This window comes from Coffea eugenioides, chromosome 2 (assembly GCF_003713205.1).
Source record: "Coffea eugenioides isolate CCC68of chromosome 2, Ceug_1.0, whole genome shotgun sequence".
Classification (NCBI taxonomy): Eukaryota; Viridiplantae; Streptophyta; class Magnoliopsida; order Gentianales; family Rubiaceae; genus Coffea; species Coffea eugenioides.
The window spans coordinates 9,493,320-9,506,689 of NC_040036.1; the positions used below are offsets into that span (position 1 = coordinate 9,493,320).

The following is a 13,370-nucleotide window of genomic DNA, read 5'->3' on the forward strand; positions in this document are numbered from 1 at the left end:
TGTTTGGTCCGTTGCATCCATTGTCAATGCCAATTCAGAAACTAACTGAATTGAACAGCTAGTTCAAAACTGTTCATTGGTATATTTTGGGAAAGGGAAGCTTCAGTTGACTACCGGCCTTGTGGCCTACAATTGAATAGAACTCTCAGATATTTGTTTAATAAGTTAATACTTGCTGTGTACTAAACATCCTTGGATTGTATTCAATGTTGAATATTGGCCACTTTTGTAAGTATGGTGAGCTTCAGAGTCTTTGCAGTCCACAGCATTTGCGGATGTTTAATAAGCATCAAATGTATGAGATATTCTGTGCAGTTTAGCTTGATTCAATCTAATTGTTTGATAATGTGTGTATGATCTTTTTGATATGTTATTGACAGTACTCTTTCCCAGGGCTGCATTCTGAAGCATGCATCCCCTGCCTAGTTGCTTCCAAAGCTTTGATGGTGATGCAGGCATTTGGCTAATCAACCTCATTAAATTGTTCTGCCCAACCTTACCTATTTTTGTGATAGCATCAACATTTTTTCTGCTGAGGGAAGTTAATGATTGTTATCTGCTACTCCTCCCTGATTGTATATATATTGTTAGTTTGGCTAATTATTGGTTTCTTTGCATGTGTTTGCTTAGATGCATTAAAGTTCATTTTGTCTTTTATTTTCATTCGACTATTGGATTTCTACTATAACACTAACTGCTTAAATTTGCTTTTGACTATTAACAAGTGAGGAAGTGACCTTGCTTCCATGTTCATGGTGCTGTGGAAAGCAATTAAACTAAGCTTTTCAGAATGGAAATGATTTGAATTACCTTGTACATTGTCCATCGATTTTCCGGTTTTCTTCAAAGGCGAGAGAGATGAAATACTTTAGTAAATCATTTGAAATGCCTTGCATATGTTTGCTTCTATTGCTTTCAAAAGTGGTCTTTTTCAGTTGAGAGATCTATAGTGTACTGCTCGTGCTGTAGTTGAGGAGAATTTAATTCATTGTGTAATACAAAGACACGAAGTTGTGTGAAACATGGGGTTAGGGTTGGGATCTTCAACTATAAGAGGTCCCCTGCACTTGCAATTTGGCCAGATTTATTATTCCATTGCAGAATCGGGCTAGTCATGTGTTTCTGTTGTTTTTGTTTTGAAATTTAAGTAGTTGGTGGTTTGCAACCATCTTTTGCAAAAATCCCTTGAATAATGTTTAAAGTGCTCTCTTTGTGAAGTGCCTAGAAACTAGGGTTGAAACGAATTGATCTTTTTGGCATACTGGTGTTCGCCTTTTCCTTTTTCTTGTTTTGTTGGCAAATGACTCGGCAGACATTTAACTATTGGTGCTGATTATGCTTCTGGAAATTGGATGCTTTTGATAACCTTGAATATGAGCAGATCTCAGCACGATTGATGTGTTTTCTAGGGGTGGAATGAATTTTTCTATCTTCTTGTTCAACTGTACTGATTAAGGGTTTCCTTATATCAGGGCAGGAAAGTTGAAAAGTTCAAAGGTTTGAATGAGGCTTATAAGGAGTTGAGCATCTCCAGTTTCTTTTTGTCCCGAACGAAGAGAACCAATGGCAGAACTGCTCAATTCTCTTGCAGCTGCTTGGTGATTTTCTGCTTTTGTTGAATAGTACAGTTTCGTGTGCCTTTAGAATTTCTTTCTATTCATACTCAACCCTCGTGCATTTGTCTTCCAGTTTTGCGATTCACTAGCACGATTAAAGTTGGAGACTTGAAGGCTGACAGCATGTTGCCTCTTGGAAGATCTGGATGTGCCCAGGTGCAATGTAGCTGTCAGTCTTCATTTGTACGACTTTTCATAGAATAATTGTTTCGCGTTCACTTTCGCAATTGTGAATATTGGCAGTTTAGTCCCCACGAAGAGCTGTGACATCCTGGACAGACATTAACCTATTAACTTCTATCTTTTAGTTCAGCAACTAATATTAGCTCTGGCTTGTATAATCAGCAAGATAGACTATCCTGATGGCTTGCAATCACAAGGAAGTTAAAAAGTAATAAAGACGCCTAAATTTGGGTACCTTCATTGATAGAAAGATTATTACGTTCTTAAATTGAAGTGAGGAACTTGTGGATTTCTGCTGCTACTCTATGCCCGTGTCGAATATTCGTCCATAAGGTACCATGTGTAGTACCTGAGCAATCAAGATAGCAGAAAGCAATAAACAGTAGTCAAAGATGGCTTCTCTGAGCTTTGTGCCTTTACTATTGAATAACTTCGCATAAACAGTTTCCGATGGATTGTTTCACAACTTAAAGAAGCGATCTTATACTTCGGCTCGATGATAGTCTCGAGGACTGCGTTCCTCGTATTCCAAATTAGTGTCATTTCTAGTGAACTCGATGCATTCACAGACAAGTTTTATTCGTTTTATTTATCCACAAGACAATCGGGAATTGAGTTATTCATTGTCACCACCTGTTGAATTTTCGAAGACCCGATTCCAGCGGCCCAGGGCATCCAGAAGAGAATCTGAACACACATGTAAAGGGGATGTGATCCAGTGCTAGAACAGCATATCTACTGAGTTATACCTGTCTACCTTCCTGCAAGGTTTTACCATCTCTTCAACCACATCATCTATCTCTTCCTCTTCTTTTTCTCTCATTTTCTCACTCAATTCTCATACTTTTCGCCTGAATCTTTCACCAGTGGTGCTCTTTTCGCCGACCACCTTCCTTATCACGCTTGACACCTGTTCCTTTTCAAGAATTCCTTGCTTGTTTCTCACAACCTCTTCACCTATGCCTATCTCCTCCACCAGCCTAGCATTCAGTGGATGGTCAAGGTGCATTGGCACCGCTACTATTGGAACTCCGAACTTGATGCCTTCCATTACTGAGCTCCATCCGCAGTGGCTCACGAATCCCCCGATGCTGGGGTGCTTGAATATAATTATGAAAACATGTGCATGGAATTGGCTGCTTGCATATGATTTTATATTAACATATTCAAGAGGTAGAACTCTATTTTGTTGTTTTCTTTCTGCATGCATCCAAGCGATGTAGGGAAACGTGGCATAGAACATAGCAAAACATGATAACGTGGTGGCCTGGCGAGGGGTAAATTGAGAAGCTGGCTAGGGATCGGGATGGATTCCTTCTGCTGACTCCAAAGCTGAGACGTGGAAGAAGAGAAGCTGGCCAGGGATCGGGATGGAGTTCTTCTGCTGACGTATTTTAAACCTATGCATCCATCATTAATAGCCTTAAAGATAAGCTAGTATTAATGGCAATCTTTAATTGCTACTCCATTTTTATCGGGAAGATCTTTAGGTGACTGCTCTTGACAAAATTTTTCACATTTTGCTAGGATATCTAGTCCAAACTGATAGGATATGGTTAATTGGTTTTCATTACAAAGCTAAAAATATTTCTTTTTCTATGGTACAAGAGTTCAGTTCATTATTCGTCAACCTATTTATGATTCTCTTCAAGAATATTTACGAGTCCATTTTTGTTTCGAGGGTTTTATCTGCTGGATTCAGTTTCAATTGATGGGAAATGGAAGCCTTAGCCAACTCCACTGATTTCCAACTAGTTCTCAGATGGAAGCTCAGATTTTTTATCTACTCTAAATGGTGATCATATCCGAATTCATATCAACATACTCGTAACATTTGAATAACTGAGAGCATACAAATGAGAATTTTCTGGAGCGTATGCATACACAAATGTAGATTAACCTTCCCACGTACACTATTGCATCAAAATTTTATATATATATATACTTGAATCCAAAATTTGTAGATTTTTGTACGTAGAGTACATGTAAATTTTATAGTGCAAACTTTCGTTTTCTCTCTTTGCAGTATCAGCACTTGCGTATAGCTCTTGTAAAACTCAATTTACACAAGTATTCATCTCTAAAAATAAACAAAAATCAACGAATTGTTTTTTTTACCTCACATCTCTCACATTGATGAATCGTTATAATTGAAGCAATTTTCGGAAGCCATTGACCAGCAGCATCATCAGCAATTTCTCGCATGAGCCAAGGTTACGATGCCACATTAGTTTATGCCGATCAAAATAATCTGTAAATCTGTTAGATTTTCTCCATTTGCAGTTCCAGTAAAAAATAATCCTACAAAGGGCAAGGGGACAGGACTAAAACCTACCACTACATATAGCACAACCAAAAACTATGACAAAGAAGAGAGTATTAGCTTAAGTTTGTTGGAAAATTCTACTTGTGTGCTCGACTGAAACAGAAGAGAATCATTGAATATGAATCACAAAAATATCAAGATCCTGATGTTTCCATGGCTAGCTCATGGTCACATATCTCCCTTCTTGGAGCTAGCGACGAACTTAGCAAAAAGAAACTTTAGTGTCCAATTTTGTTCCAACCCGACAAATTTGAGCTCCATCAAGAAAAAACTTGCTGTTGATGGAAGTGAAAAATTTTCACAATCTATGCAACTGGTAGAATTCCATCTCCCAAACTTGCCCGAACTTCCACCCCATTACTACACAACCAAAAGCTTTCCTCCCCGTCTCATGCCCACATTGGAAAAGGCCTTTGAGATGGCAGAGCCGGACTTCTCTAACCACCTCAAACAACTGAAGCCAGATTCAGTCATAAATGATATCATCCAACCATGGGTTCCAGAAACTGCTTTGCAGCATAACATTCCAGCAGTTGAGTTCGTAAGCACAGGTGGAGCAATGACTTCTTCCATGTTTCATGCAATAAAAAAATCCAGGTGCATATTTCCCTTTGCCAGAAATTTATGTTCATGATTATGAGAAATCCCAGATTGCTCATTTGATGGAATCAGCTTTGGACCCGGAGAAAGACAAAGACCGTCCGATTGAATGCTTGGAAAGGTCTTGTGACATCATTTTGATCAACAATTAAAGAACTTGAAGGGAAGTATTTTGATTATCTTTCTGTTTCTGATTTACTGGAGAAAAAGATTGTACCTGTTGGATCGCTTGTAGAAGATATTGTTGTTGAAGACCATCAGGAGATCAATACAAATACTGGTAGTACCTTAGATTGGCTCAATCAGAGAGACAAATATTCGACTGTTTTTGTTTGTCTTGGAAGTGAGTTGTTTTTGTCCAAAGAGGGAATGGAAGAGGTAGCCATTGGTTTGGAGCCGAGTGATGTTAATTTTATTTGGGTGGTTAGGCTTCCAAAAGGAGAGGAAATAAGGGTTGAAGAAGTATTGCCTGAAGGTTTTCTTGAAAGGGTTGGAGAGAACGGAATGGTGGTGTGAGGATGGGCTCCTCAGGCAAAGATTTTAAAGCATGAAAATATTGGCGGTTTTGTTAGTCATTGTGGATGGAGTTCTGTGATGGAGGCTATGAAGTCTGGTGTTCCAATTATAGCTGTACCATTGGTAAATGATCAGCCTGTAAATGCTAGAGTGTTGGAGAATGTTGGTGCAGGGTTGGAGGTTGTGAAAGATGAGTATGGCAGAATTCAAAGAGAAAAGTTGGCAGAAGCAATTAAACATGTCATGGGAGAGGAAACTGGAGAAACTCTGAGGAGGAAAGCAAGATCACTGAGTCAGAAAATAAGAAGCAAAGGTGAGGAAGAAATTGATGGGGTTGTAGAGGAGTTGGCGAAGGCTTGCAATAAATGAAAGAAATAAAGAAGCCTGGTAACTTAAACTTGGCTTCCAGACTTCCCAGTTGATCTCAATCCGTGTAAGATGGCTCAAAAATCTAGCAGCCAGTATGCACCAGCCTAAGAAAAATTGCAGTATCATATTAAAGTAATGACTAGGAAATTTTAGTTAGAGACTGACTTAATTATTTATAATTAGATAGTCTAGCATTGCATTTTGTACTCAGTTCGTATCTCAAATTTCTGTTAGAGATGGAAATTGTGGTAATAGTTCCAATTTCAATTCTAATTTTGAGATTCAGCGCAGAGGAAAATATGATCAAATTTTTAGAGGAGGGAAAGACAGTAGTGATTCAAGAAGGGGAAATTAACTAGTTATTTATACTATTACGGAAATACTAGTAAAACTTTTGAGTAATAATCCATCAACTAATATCTCAAATTAGCCACTAAAAACTTCTTGAAAGCAAAACTTGGGAACCTCATATATACTACTACAAGGCCCCCATAACAACCAAAACGAATAAACTCTCGATCAATCAGAAGTTTTTTACGTCCTTCATCTTTTTCTCGAGACAAAGCTGGACCAATTCATCCACCACTACATCAATCTCTTCGTCTCCTTTCACTTCAATCTTGTTTGACAGACTTCGAGCGCGTTCCCTTACAAGTTGGCCAATTCCTTCATGCATCACTTGTTTGATGACTGCAGCAACTTTCTCTCGCCCAAGAGTTCCATCATCCTCTCTCAGAACCTCCACACCAGCGCCAACCTCTTCGATCAGCCTAGCATTGACTGGTTGGTCGAGGTGCATGGGAATGGCTACAATTGGGACGCCAGATTTCATACTCTCCATGACTGAATTCCACCCACAATGGCTCACAAATCCACCAACACTAGAATGGCCCAAAATTTTTGCCTGTGGTACCCATCCATCCACAACCATTCCCCTCTCTCCTACCCTGGCCAGAAACCCTTTTGGCAACGCTTCCTCAAGTTGAAGATTCTCTCCTTTTGGATACCTAATAGCCCATATAAAGTTAACGTTGCTAAGCTCGAGCCCGTGAGCTATTTCTTCCCTGTCTTCCTTGGACAGAAAATACTCAGTTCCAAAGCAAACAAAAACTGTTGATTTCTTTTCTTTTTTGTCAAGCCATTCCATGATCTCCAAATTATCATCACTATTACCATGGGTACTACTAGGGTCCTGAACAAGTGGACCAACCGGTACTACTTTCTTGCCAGATAACAGGGAAAGATAATCAATATATTTACCCTCAATCTCCTTGAAACTCTTGATCAAAATAATTTTGGAAGAGAGTTGGAGGCTTTGGACAACACGATTTATCTCTTTAGAACGAAATTTGACATCATCGTGCAACTTGTTGGCAAGAATAGCCTCAAGATCTCCGTGGAAAATATTCGAGAAGGGAAACTTGGTACCTGGATTGTTCTTGAGGACATGCAACATGAAGGAAGTCATCGTTGTACTACTGCTAATGAACTCAACAGCAGGGATATTAAGGGCTGATGCAGCCGTTGGTGCCCATGGCTGGAGCATATCATATACGAGCAAATCAGGCTCTATGGTTTCCAAAATCTTGATGAAGTTAGGACTTGCCATGTCAAAGGCCTGTTTTAGAGTGGCCATGAGATGGCTTGGAAGACCATTGGTTGTGTGGTACTCAGGAGGAAGGCCTGGCAAAGTTGGAAGATGGAGTTCTACTAGTTGAATTGACGCAGAAAAATTTTCAGCAAGTTTTGGCTTGATTGAAACCAGGCATGCTGGCGTAGAGCACAAGTAAACCTTGAAGTTTCTCTGGCTAAGCTTTTTGGCTAGTTCTAGGAAAGGGGAGATGTGTCCATGTGCCAACCATGGGAACATGAGAACACTGAAGGAGTCTTGGTGATATTCCATGATTCGGCTAGCTGTAGAACAATAACAGGAGAAGCTTAGTTGATTTCTTCCCGAGGGTTTTCTTGCTGCAGTGGAGAAAGTAATTTCGGTGCTTCGAAGGAGAGGGAAGGGACATATTTATCAAGGCTTTGGGCATTGCATAAATGGAAGTTTCTTCATTGATGGTAGATTTTTAATTATAGGAATAGAAATATTTTGTGTAATTTTCAGAATCAGAATGTTAATGGCAATACAGTCATGAATATGTCAAGTTTCCTTCCACGCGATAGATACTAAATTCTCCCCCTATTTGTGCAAACATATGCTGAAATTGAAGAAGGTTTTGAAGAGGCCGTTACTGAGATGGAAGAGAGACTAGAGGCTGTTTTCTTTCGAAAGAAGAAATTACCATTGAAGATCTTTGGAACGTGCATGGAAGCGCCAATCTTTTCGGTTGCATTGATTTTATTTTCCATTTTGATTCTTGGTAGTTATACAGACGTTGGAATCTTTTTGCTAATGGTAATTTTCAATATGTTACACGTGGCATGAAAGTTAGGGTTTCTTTGTAGGGTAAAAAAGGCAAAAACTGTGTTAAAAATTTGATTAGCACAACCAATAATAACCAAGTACGTTTGTCGTACAAATCGGTGTTGTGAAAAAAGAGTTTTGTCCGGAATCAATTATTATTTAACAAGATCGATCGTCATTGACTAATAAAAATACTTCAGTGGCAAGGGAAGGAGCGTGGGGAGGAGTGGGAATATATATATATACATATATATATATATATGGAGTTCTTATTTGTCCAATTGATGATATTTTATTGGTTAAAAACTAACTACTAAACTTGTCCAGTTTTTGGTTCATATCCTGATAAAATTTGCCGTGACTATTGTCATTAATTTGGAGATCAGCCCTTTTAATATATAGAACAGTAAGCCCTTTTGCTTTTTTTTTCTTTTGGAGCTTAATAGAGGACATGTTTTTAAGTAGCCATGTTTAGTTTAGGAGAGGAAGTAATAATGATATATCCCAATAAATCATTTCAAATACAAAATATAATTCTTATGAAATAGAAAAAAAAAAAAAAAAAAAAACTTCCTCAAGTTTGGGAGCTTTCTAGAAGACTTACATTTCATTTATGAATGTAGAGGCAGCTATCTTGATTATGAATGAAGAAGCATGCATTGAATTTGTGAAGCAGACTTGCAAAATTGTAACAGCTACAGCGTCTATTGGTTCTCTAAAAAGTTAGGGCAATCTTACGGAAAATAGATGAAATCTTACAGAGTATTTAGGAAACTTAATTTCTGTTACAGGATATTGATGTGCATTGATTAATCAAATCTTGCACTTTTGGAACTGTCAACTTTGGAAATCTTAAAAACTATGCTGTTGCAAGTACTATTGGTAACCAACTACTTTTTCTTTTTAATAGTTGGTCACCAAAAGAGTTTTAAAATTCTACTTGGGTGTAGGTCAAGGGATCAAATCTCCTTGCCTACATTCTAAAAATCCCCTCTGAATTGTCCTTGGATCTCTTCAGATTCTCGTCACTTATCCTGAGAAAGTAGAGCTAGCTAGCTGCCATTCTTTTCATATTCTTATTCATATCTTTGGTTTTCTGCCTCGTTCCTTTCCTTGCATCTCGCGAAATACCGCATCTTTCTTAATCACTTCTGCCATCTCTGGCCCTTTGAAATTTTGATTTTTCATCTCTCATGAGTAACTTCTGCAGCAACTCCAGTATCCACCATCAACCTAGCATCGGATCCTTGAACAATTCTCCCTCTCTCAAGAAATCAATCCCTCAGGTAAAATCATATTAATTCCACTTGATAGTTCCTATCCTTTTGGAAACTTTAGGACCCAAATAAAGTTAGCATTACTAAGCTCCAATCCTAATTAAGCAATCTCTTGATCTCTTCCTTATGCAAAACACATTCACTGCCAAAAGAAACAAAAACAGTTGAACGTGCATTTTTTTTTTGGGGTAGTTGATAGAAGTAGCGAAATGATCCAGAGATATACATACATATATATATATATATATATATGGATATGGGACAGAATTTATGATAAGACTTGCATTGAAAATGCTAAAATTTAACCGATGGAATGTTGGGAGAAGGTATTATTCCGATAGTAGTTAACGCAAAATTGCACATCACCAAATCAGGCTTTAGAGCCTGTATATATAACGCTGTCCATTTGAGGTTGGGACAATTTAAGGGCCTTCATGAGGATAGTAAAAGAGATGACGTAGTCGGGTTCGAAACCCATAGGAATGGAAAAAATGACGTTGGGAGAGTTATCCCCTATGGGACCTGACCCGGCTCGAACAGGATTAGTCGCAGACCGTAAAACGGATGCGGACACCTGTGGATTATACCAAAAAAAAAAGAGATGACGTAGTAAAAAGGTTGTGTGTGATTGGTAAGGTGGCAATTCAGCCAAGTTTCGGTGATGAATTCCACCAATTTAATAGATTGAGAGTTCTAGTTTGTCGATGAATTGATGCTTCGACTAGTTCTAGGAGTTTTAGTTTAAAATTTTCCTTTTTTTTTTTTTACTGATCAATTAGTTAGCAAGTGAGTTATTAGTTCTTAAATTTGTTATTTAAAATTAGTTACTATTTTACATTTTTATTTTGAAACTTTAATTTAGTGGACACATACATGACTAGACGTTGCTAAATTCTATCGGTAACTGAAAAAAATTCTCCAAATGTCCTGAATCTGTTTTAAATTGGATCAAATTTGTTCTTATCAAAACTTTAGTGACTAAACATTGAGATCCATATTTACTATTGTCAAGACTTTGAGGAGAAAAATCATGCAGGGACTAAACAACGCATTTTTCTTATAATAAACGGAATGGACAAATAACGGAATCGAGTCCACAACGTCCAGGTAAAAGGAAGAGTCGCAAATTGCGGCCGCATACGTTTCTGGGTGAAGGCGACAGATTAGGACGACATCTACGCTGGAGTTTTCACTTTTCAGATGAAGGTGGAATTTCCTAGACGAAGACCGTCGGCAAATTCTATAAGCCCCGTATACTGGTACAATCAAGAATTTGGCAAAAAGACTATTCAAATTTATGGCAAGCAGAAATAGGGAAAATAGAAGGTGCACATTTTGGACCGATTTCTTCAAAGTACTACTTTCTTCTCGTGCTTTATTATGTCATACTTTTCTTTTGAAAATTTCATAAACATTTGAAACTACACTAGTGGAATGGCGTTTTTTCTCCACTCTTCGTGACACCATGTCATCACTAAGTGTTTCAAAGATAGTATATGTTTTTTGGGAAGAAAGGAAAGTAGAATAATGGCATATCTTCTTTTCCTTGTAATAATGTCAATGTCAGGTATAAGGCATAGGTCTGACTAAAAATTAAGAGTTCAAATCTCTAAACCTATGCAGTAGTGCACTCATTTAGTTTAGAGGTAGTGTTAGTTTACTCTTCTAATCCCATTGACTTAGTTGAATCCTTTTGAACGTAAATTAAAATAGGAATAGGAGTAGGATTTGATCGATTGACCGAAAAACAAATGTAATAACGTGGATGTCACTTGGATGAAGTCTCCTCTTAGTGGGAGCTTTCGGAGACCGAATGCCATATCTACCCTTAGTACCCACTTCCTATCAACAACTTCCAATTAAGTTACTCTAAAACTTTTTTTTTTTTTTTTAAGACGAAACAAAAAGGAAAAAAAGGATTTGTCATTTTTCTTGTCCTGGGAGGTGCGAGAGAGTTGATGTTCCGCGCTTTGAATATAGAGTATCACTAAAATATTGAGATCAGTAGAACTCAAATTAATAACCAGAGACGCAGTAGCTATAGTACAAGAATTTGAAGCCAATCACGTGCATTTGTCACAAAAGATGAAACTGTATGGGCTAGCAAACAAATGTAGTACTATTACTTCCCAGAGTTAGTAAATGATCGATGGTTACAATTCCCAACTTTAAAATTAACCCACGCCCCAAGAAAAATGAAAGATGAAAAGGGAGAGAAAGGAACAAACTCTAAAAATTCCATAGAGCAGTATTTTATTTCATATTTTGGAAGTCATAGAGCAGTTCAAATATTTCCAGAAAAGTACTAGTAAAATTAATTCGAAGACTGACTATTTTCCTTCACAAGCTGAGTTAGCAATTCCGCAACTTCATCCAACTCCTGTTTCTCCTTCAATTTTATTTTCTGGCTCACGTCCCGCATTTTCCCTCTCACATTTTCACCCATCTTCTCCGCCACCACATCTTTGATTACTCTTGCTATCTCCTTTCTATCAAACTTGCCATTCTCATCTCTCACAACTTCCATGCCTGCACCAATTTCCACCACCAACCTGGCATTGAGTGGCTGGTCAAGCTGTACGGGCATGGCTATAATTGGAACACCAAACTCTATACTTTCCACAACCGAATTCCAACCACAGTGACAAACAAAACCTGCTGTACCTGGATGTGCCAATACTTTTGCCTGTGGTGCCCATCCTTCCACAATTCTTCCCCTATCTCCCACCCTCTCCAAGAACCCCTCAGGAAGAGCCTCTTCAGGCCCTGTTTTGTGACCCAGAGGAAATCTTACAACCCATATGAAATTGACATCGCTAAGCTCCAACCCGTATGCTATCTCTTCCATCTCTTCTTTAGTCAAGAAATACTCGGTCCCAAACGAAACAAAAACAGTGGACCGCTCGCTCTTTGTCCCAAGCCATTGGATTAACTCGTCGTTGTTATCGCCTTGATCATCCTTAATAGGTTCTTCTAATAGGGTACCTACAGGCAACATCTTCAGCTTCGTAAGATCAAACAGATAGTCTATATATTTCCCTTCTATTGCTCTCGAGCTTTTCGTGAGGATGATGCGGTCACACTCCCGGTTTGGCCTTTCCGCCGCAGGATCACTTTCTTCATAGTCAGCTCTTGCCGCTTGGGCTGTTATCCGAAACTTGGTCCACTCGGGATCGGACAGATAGATGGCTGGAAAAGGGAATTCAAGGTCCGGTTTCATAAACGAATGGGAGAAGTATGCCATCATGGACACAGTTGAAGTTAAAAATTTAACTGCTGGAATGTTATGGGCTGCAGTCAATGCACCGGTCCACGTCTGGGTGACATCGTAGATCACCAAATCAGGCTTCAGAGTCTTCAAGATACTGGACAGTTCCGGTTTGGCTCTGTTCAGGGCTCTTTTCAGGGTGGACATGAGATGGGGTGGGAGACCATTGGTGGTGTGGTAGTGAGAAGGGAGTTCAGGAGTGTCTGGAAGATGAAGTTCCACTGGTTTAATAGTCGCAGAGTATTTTCCGGTGATCTTTTGCTTGATGAATCCAAGATTGATAGGAGTTGAACAGATGTATATGGCAAATCCTCTATCCGTTAGCCTCTTGGCTAGTTCCAGGCTGGGAGATATATGGCCATAAGCCAGCCATGGAAACATGAGAACCTTGACCTGAGAAGTAACAGCAACTGGTTCTGTGCCCATAAATCCTCTGTTTTCTTTAAGTGCTTTGTGTCTTGGCGTTGAGTGCTTTGGTTTTTGGGAGGGGAAAATTGGAAGTGGGGGATGGGCAAAGGTTTTAGTCTTGAAAGGGAATTTTAAATGATATCTAGAAAGACGGGGCTCTGAATTTTCTAACCGAGTTTGCTGTTATCTGTCAAATACTCATATGCTTGACCTTGGACCTTGCTAATTGAAAGATCCATTGGTCGGCAGCAAGAATTAACAAATTATGAATAAATCCACCTACACCAGGACGAAATGAGATTTGAACAAAATTAATCACCTTTGCCCTGTATATTTGGGACTTGCAGTTTACGTGGACTCCTGGCGTATAGCAAAGAAAACTGTTCTTTTGCAA

The 13,370-nt window shown here is 38.7% G+C and overlaps 3 protein-coding genes across 3 annotated transcripts; 1 reads left to right on the top strand and 2 right to left on the bottom strand.

The window, feature by feature from the left end:
• Nucleotides 1–4,516: 4,516 nt before the first annotated feature.
• LOC113755951 (beta-D-glucosyl crocetin beta-1,6-glucosyltransferase-like) lies at nucleotides 4,517–5,241 on the top strand. Its single transcript, XM_027299789.1, has 3 exons — nucleotides 4,517–4,676; nucleotides 4,723–4,824; nucleotides 4,880–5,241. Exons 1-3 carry the CDS (start codon nucleotides 4,517–4,519, stop codon nucleotides 5,239–5,241), a joined length of 624 nt encoding a protein of 207 aa, XP_027155590.1.
• An 892-nt stretch (nucleotides 5,242–6,133) lies between these two features.
• On the bottom strand, nucleotides 6,134–7,513 carry LOC113755963 (beta-D-glucosyl crocetin beta-1,6-glucosyltransferase-like). The gene has a single exon (XM_027299797.1). It carries the CDS (start codon nucleotides 7,511–7,513, stop codon nucleotides 6,134–6,136), a length of 1,380 nt encoding a protein of 459 aa, XP_027155598.1.
• Nucleotides 7,514–11,528: 4,015 nt separating this feature from the next.
• On the bottom strand, nucleotides 11,529–13,101 carry LOC113763081 (beta-D-glucosyl crocetin beta-1,6-glucosyltransferase-like). Its single transcript, XM_027306782.1, has one exon. The coding sequence runs from the start codon at nucleotides 12,992–12,994 to the stop codon at nucleotides 11,615–11,617; it is 1,380 nt and encodes a 459-aa protein (XP_027162583.1). The 5' UTR covers nucleotides 12,995–13,101; the 3' UTR covers nucleotides 11,529–11,614.
• Nucleotides 13,102–13,370: the final 269 nt, after the last annotated feature.